Below are 7719 nucleotides of genomic sequence, written 5' to 3' on the forward strand. Positions count from 1 at the left end.
TCAAAATATATCAATAATAATTAATCAATAAATATTAATATAGATCAATAATTATTCACAAATATAATGATATTCGAAATTACGTTCGAAATTATATGTAAAGATTTAAAATGAAAAAAATATTGATCAATTAATAAAATAAATATTGATTATTAATCAATATCGAAAAGTGAAATTAATATTCTTGTATATTTTAAACTTTAAAAGTCTATTTATATAGGACAAAATATGGTTCAAGCACAAAAAAATCTATAATATAAACTAATAGAATAGTTCATTTTGTTACTTTTTTTAATTTTAACAATTTACTACAACTACCTTATAACACAAATAAGTTTTAATGTTATAAATGGATTAGTTTCTTATAAATGGATTTTTAATTGTTTTTTCTATTTTCTTGATAATAAAAAGAATCTAATGATACTTCTTTTACTTTATAGATTTTATAATTTTTAAATACGATAACAAAAAACTAAAAAAAATTTTTTAAAGATTTATTTAATTGTACAATAGAATTCTATATAAATATTTATTCTATATAATATATATATTTTATATATTCTATATAAATATAATTATTCTATTATATATATATATATAAATATTTGAAGGAAATTTTAGTTAATATTCAATTAATTCTTGAATATTTAAGTATTCATGTATTCGTTTAAAATAAAATATAAAATTTGTTATTTTCTCGAAATCTAATTGTGTCATTGTAGAAAATACATGAATTATTATAAGAATACGTCAGAAATCAGAAACACAACAATGGTTTCAAAATTTTATACATCTAATAAATATAGAAAGAAAAAAATATGGTAAAGACAATAAAAACAAAAATATAGTCATTGTTTTTTTTATATATAACTGTTTGTTTTTATAATACTATGTTGCAATGCTGGCATTGCTAGTGAAAAACTAATATCAGATCAGATTAATTGAGAAAAAAAAAAAGAAATAGAAAATTCTTTATTCTTTAAATTCTCTTACGCTTTATTAGTATTTAATTGGCATAGAAAACTTATCGAAAAAAAACAAATTATTAACAATTAACTATTATTCCTTGTAGGCGTCGCTAATAATCTCATCCTAATACATTCTTTAATAGATGTCGCCATTGCCATACATCTCATCAGTCAATATGAAGATAATTTAGTATGCTCTTTGCACAATTTTAATATTATATAAACTTCTTATATTTATTTTCTTATTATAATTCTGTGTTAATAAATCATTAAAAATCATCGTATTATTTCGCTTTTTGTTTATTAAAAATTATTTAGCAAAAATTGTATTAAAATTATTATTCAAATTGACAATTAATTTAATCCATCAGTAGTATAAATTCTATATCAATATCAAAGTATTATATTCAGTAAAAATTATTATACAAAATTATTATATATATAATTATATATAAAATTATTATATATATAATTATTATATATAAATTATTACACAAAAATTCAGTATTATATAAAAGTAGTATTATACAAAAGTATTATACAAAATTGTTCTTAATTAACTTAATCGCATTATCAATATCAAAAATAAGAAGGAGTAAGAAGTTTAAATTTTTTATAAGATTTTTTGAAAATTAATTATAGCCTGATAAAATTTATATAATTACTTTGAATTTTATGAAATTGAACTTATGAACTTATGAATTATGAACTTATAAAATTCTATTATCAATTTTTTATAAAAATAATAACAATTAAAATATGTTGCCTTTCTCTTTAATTTCATAATAAGAAAATTTTTTATTTTTCATTTTTATTAAAGTAAAGTTTACAAATAATATTTTTATTTGAAATTTGAATGTAATTCATCATCATTTGAAATATATATTATCATAACATATTATCCATTTTTCTCCTTTTAAATCACTCAAAAAGAACATGTCATAAAAAATATGGCCAAATTTTATAGGAATTCTTATGTATTACTATAGAGAATATATAATTTCTTTCACTCAACGATTCTATCTAGAGCTTTTATCTTTTCAAGCTTTTACAGTTACGAAGATAGAAAGCAGTCTTTTATATCCGATAACTAGTATTTCTTCTATCTAAAGTTTCGTTTTCTTTTCATGTTTCATTACTTTTTGTCATTTGTCCCCAGGCTGAATTAGAACTGTTATAGGAAAGCGAAATTTAGACCAATAAAGAGGCGAAATTAGACTCAAAGTCACTTTCAAGGCTGAGAAATATAGATTTTCGAAACAGATAAATAAAAATAAATATTTTCGAATGATACAAATTTTTATATAAACTTTTTAATAATTTTATATAACTTTATATAACTAATAAATTAAATAACTATAATAAATTTATATAACTTTTTAATAATTTTAAATAAACTTTCTAAAATATTATTTTGAAATGAATTATATTATATTGAAATATATATTAAATTATATATAAAAATATAATATTTCAAATAATAATACTCCAAATAAACAATTTTTAATTTCAAAATTATTATAATAGAATAAAATTATATATAGAATAAAATTATTACATAAACATATATAATGTAACATTATTAAAAATTTATTTTCAATAATTAAGGAATAAAAAATAAAAACATAAATAAAAACATATATAAATAGAATAAAATTTTCATATTTATGAATGAAAAATGAAAGTATTTTCGAAATTTATTCTGTTTTAATTAAACAAAAAATAAATATTTTATTTACATCAAATTCATGTAAATAATAAATAATACTTGTTTATGACATTAAATGAAGTAGTATCTTCAAACAATATTTGCCTATAGAAATATTTTAATTTTAATTCTTATTTTAAATTTTGCTTAATTATAATCACTTTTCAATATAATAATTTCATTAAATAATTAATTTCTTAATACAATTAATAATAATAATTTATTATTTAGGATAATTATTATCAATACGATAAGTGGTAAAATGAGATTATAACCTCAAAATATGAAAAAATAAGATGAGTTACATATAAACAAAGAAAAATAAAATCATTTACTTAAACTATAAATACATAACTATAAAATTTTTTAACTGAAAACTAATTTGAATTTAATATATGTTAATGTTTTCATTATCCAATCAGATTGGATGCAAATTAAGATGCAGAACTTAATATACAATATTAGGCCTGGTACGAATATCGCATTGCAATCCCGATATTACAATTTAATTATTTCATTAAAAATAATGATAATGTAATATATATGATTATGCGATTTTATTATGAAAATTGAAATTGAATAATTTTTACCAATAATTTTTAACAATTGAAATCATTATTTTTAGATTTTACATATCAAAATTTAAAGAAAAATATTTAAAATAATCTAAAATGTATTTAAAAATAAAATTTAATCTCATATTTTTTACATATGTATATGAAAATCAATCAAGAATTATATCATAAAAAAATTCTAAATTATATAAGTCATAAATTATAAATAAATAAGATAGTAATTTTTAAAAAACAAATTAATCAATTCAGTTCTAAAAATATTATATTATTAAACACAATAAAAAAATAATCATACATCCATGCCATTCAATGTAATTATTTCAAGATTTAATATATATTTTTTTATATGCCTAATAAATAACTGTTGTGAATAGCCTACAAATCTAGTAATTTCTTGTGTCGGTATAGTAGATTTTTCTTGCATCTTAACCATAGAATTGAAACAACATTGAATGACTATATTTTCACGTGTTAACTTGAAATTTTAAAACATAACCTACGAAATATTTAATAAACTTTTCTTAAATATATTTTTGTTTATTCTATTTTTTTTTATTTATTTTGTTTTATTATTAAAATGAAAAATGAAATTCAAATAAAATTATTAAGATTAAATTAAACTACTGTGCATTATAACCTATAAATATCGTATGTAACTTAGTTTCTATGAAAAATGTCAACTCCGTGTAAAGATATTATTGAAGATATAGAAGATTTAATATTATCACAAGATATTACACCTAAAGAACGATATAGTTCAAGAAAAAGTATTATTATTCGTTCTAAACGAAAACAAATAATTGAAGAAATACAACCTCCAATTTTCAATAGTATTATACCAGGAACACAAATAATTTATGTGAAAACTTGGGGATGTACTCATAATAATTCTGATAGTGAATACATGGCAGGCCAACTTGCTGCCTATGGTTATAAATTAACAGAAAATAAATATAAAGCAGATTTATGGCTTTTAAACTCTTGCACAGTAAAAAGTCCAGCAGAGGATCATTTTAGAAATGAAATTGAAGCTGGAAAAAAAATGGGGAAACATGTTGTTGTTGCTGGGTATGAAAACTTTTTTATATCTTAAAATTATAATTTTCTTTCATCATCTTATAAAAATTAGATTTAGATAAAAAAGTTTAAATCATATATTAATATATTACATTTAATATTTAATTTTTCACAATTCAGAATATTAATAATTTCAAAATATTTGTTATCATTGTAATTTTTAATTTATGAAATAGAAAAAGTTTTAACTTCATTTCACAATATTTTTTCACAATATAATAATAGAAAAAAAATAAAATAATAAAAATAATATTATATAATATAAAATCACAATTTTTAATATTGTTTTCTGAAAAAATTAAAATTTACACATAAAAATTCTAAATTCTTTATAATTTATAATATAATAATTTTAATATTCTTAAATTTTTAATAACAATTAAGAAAAATAATAATTATTAATTTAATTTAAATAATAATTTAATAATTCTTTTTTTTTGTATCTTGTTCATTTTATCTAACAAAATTTTTAAAACTATTGACTTATCTAGTATAGAATATTTATTTTATATATAAATTATTATAATTAAATTGATGTCATGAAAATAAATAGGTATATGTAATTATATTTTTATTTTAATAAAGTACACTATTATTGTGCCAAAAACATTTTTATGTTTTTAGTAATCAAAACAAAAAATATAAAATCAATCATTTTAAAAAATAAAAAATATTTAATATTAACGTATTAATGTATTGTTTTCTATAGAAAAATAATCTATTTTTTATAAAAAATTGTTAATTTAGAAAATATTTTAATTCGAATTTTAAAAAACTTATCATATAAAAAAAACAAAATTATATATAACTTGTTTATGTATATTTTTCTTATTTTTTATACAATATATTTTATTTTAAATTTTAAATTAAAATTTTAATATTCAAATTAAAATATCTAAAACAATAATAAATTCATATAAAAATTATTTTAATTTAATAATTAAAATAATTAATTTTAAATTATAAAAAAAAACTTCATGATTAATTAATGCATTCAAGATATTATATAATTAAAAAACAAAGATTTTTATATAGCTATGTATAACAAAATTATTAATATTAAATTATGCTATCTATACCATTTAATTTTTATCTAAATTTTTTCTATCACAAAAATTAAATGAAATATTTAAAACAATCAAGTTATTTTTTTTATTTTTAATTCTCGAAATTGAGATTTTATATTTTGGATTTATTCTTTAATTTCAAATCTATGTCAATTGCTTTTCAATTTCATTCAAAATTATAAACTCTCTTTAATGATAAAATAATAAAAAATAAAATAAAATAATAAAATAAAATAATAAATATTAAATGAAGTTATTAAAAAGAAATATTAAATTAATTAACAAAGAATTTTTATTTCAATTATGAAATAATAATTAAATATTTTATTAACATTTGCATAAAAATATTAATGAAAAGCGAAAAAGAAATTTATATAATCTAAAAATTATTTAAAAATAATTGTATTGAATTTATTTAATTTATATAAATAAATAAGATTATATTATTAAGATTATATTATTAAGAAATAAAATTAAAAGTTTTTTTTTTCTTTATTTATTTACACTTAATTTCATTTTCACTTTACACTTTATTTTTTTACATTAATTTCTTTTCTTAATCATTTGTTCGTAAACAAAAATTTAAAAATCTAATTCATAAAATCAAAAAAACAAGTAAAAATAATTATTATTTTCAGATGTGTACCACAAGGCGCTCCAAAATCATCTTTTCTACAAGGATTAAGTATGATTGGCGTGCAACAAATCGATCGTGTGGTTGAAGTAGTCGAAGAAACTTTAAAAGGAAATACCGTACGGTTTCTGCAACAGAAAAAAGAAGCTGGTAAAAAGATCGGCGGTGCTTCTTTAAGTTTACCCAAAGTTCGAAGGAATCCATTAATCGAGATCATAGCTATAAACACAGGCTGTTTGAATCAGTGTACTTATTGTAAGACAAAACATGCAAGAGGTGAATTGGGAAGTTATCCTCCTGAGGAAATTGTTGATCGTGCAAAACAGGCGTTCGAGGAAGGCGTTTGCGAATTATGGTTAACATCCGAGGATACAGGAACTTATGGCAGAGATATTGGTTCGAGTTTACCTGAATTATTATGGAAACTCATCGAAGTGATACCTAATGGTTGTAGAATTCGCATTGGAATGACTAATCCACCGTATATTCTGGAGCATCTAGAAGAAATGAGCAAAATTTTAAAGCACCCGAAAGTTTACAGCTTCCTTCATGTTCCAGTTCAATCTGGAAGCGATCAAGTATTAGCTGATATGAAACGAGAGTACACTTGTGCCGATTTCGAACGAGTTATCAATTTTCTGCGAGAACGTGTTCCTGGATTAACTATAGCAACAGATATAATTTGTGGTTTCCCAACTGAAACAGAGAAAGATTTTGAACAAACGATGAAACTTTGCGAAAAATATAAGTTCCCTAGTTTGTTCATTAATCAATTTTTTCCTAGACCGGGTACACCGGCTGCTCGAATGCCAAAAATACCAACGCAAGATGTGAAGAAAAGAACGAAAAGATTGTCAGAATTCTTTCAATCTTATTCTCCATATGATAACAGAATAGAACTCATCCAAGATGTATTAGTTACTGAAATATCCTATGATAAAAAACATTATGTTGGACACAATAAATTTTATGAACAAGTTTTAATACCGTTAAAAGAGGAATATTTAGGAAAGATGATTAGAGTGAAGATAGTAGAAACGACAAAATATTCTATGAAGGGAGAACCAATAACAGAAGGTACATCTCCTGCATTAAAACCATTTTTACCAAAGGGAACTATATCTGGGATACCAATGAAAATGAAACCATCAAAATATAGGATAGTGGCAATTCTAGCAATTTTTCTTGCTATCATTTTTAGGTTATTATGGAAATTTTTAATGATTTAAAATATAATTTGTTAATATTGTAAATAAATATATATAAAAATTTTGTATTCAAACTAAAGCATGTTCTAAATTATTCTCATTTAAAATTTTAAAATATAAAATATAAATATAATGACATAACAATTTATAAGAAATGAAATTGAATTGAATTATAAAACTAATGCTTATGTTTTAATTGATTTTACAAATGATTGTGCTGAAGCTATTAGCACTTAGTTTCTAGCATTATTTAATTAGAATATTGGAAAAAATAATTAAACAATAGTTCTTATTTTAAAAAAAAGAATATTGTTTATTTTATAAAAAATGATTTAAAAATAATTTATTTTATTCCTATATAAAATTACTTATTTTATATTTTTAAGTTACAATATCTAAAAAAAATATTTACATTTTATGATAATTTTATTTATATATATATATATAAACAATATTTACATTTTATGATAATTTTGTTTATA

The 7719-nt window shown here is 19.2% G+C and overlaps 1 protein-coding gene across 1 annotated transcript; it reads left to right on the forward strand.

Moving 5' to 3' along the window:
* Positions 1-3772: 3772 nt before the first annotated feature.
* LOC122717562 (threonylcarbamoyladenosine tRNA methylthiotransferase) lies at positions 3773-7319 on the forward strand. Its single transcript, XM_043941780.1, has 2 exons — positions 3773-4319; positions 6034-7319. Exons 1-2 carry the CDS (start codon positions 3925-3927, stop codon positions 7256-7258), a joined length of 1620 nt encoding a protein of 539 aa, XP_043797715.1. The 5' UTR covers positions 3773-3924; the 3' UTR covers positions 7259-7319.
* Positions 7320-7719: the final 400 nt, after the last annotated feature.

This window comes from Apis laboriosa, unplaced genomic scaffold (genome assembly GCF_014066325.1).
Source record: "Apis laboriosa isolate Shangri-la unplaced genomic scaffold, ASM1406632v1 scaffold53_cov140, whole genome shotgun sequence".
Classification (NCBI taxonomy): Eukaryota; Metazoa; Arthropoda; class Insecta; order Hymenoptera; family Apidae; genus Apis; species Apis laboriosa.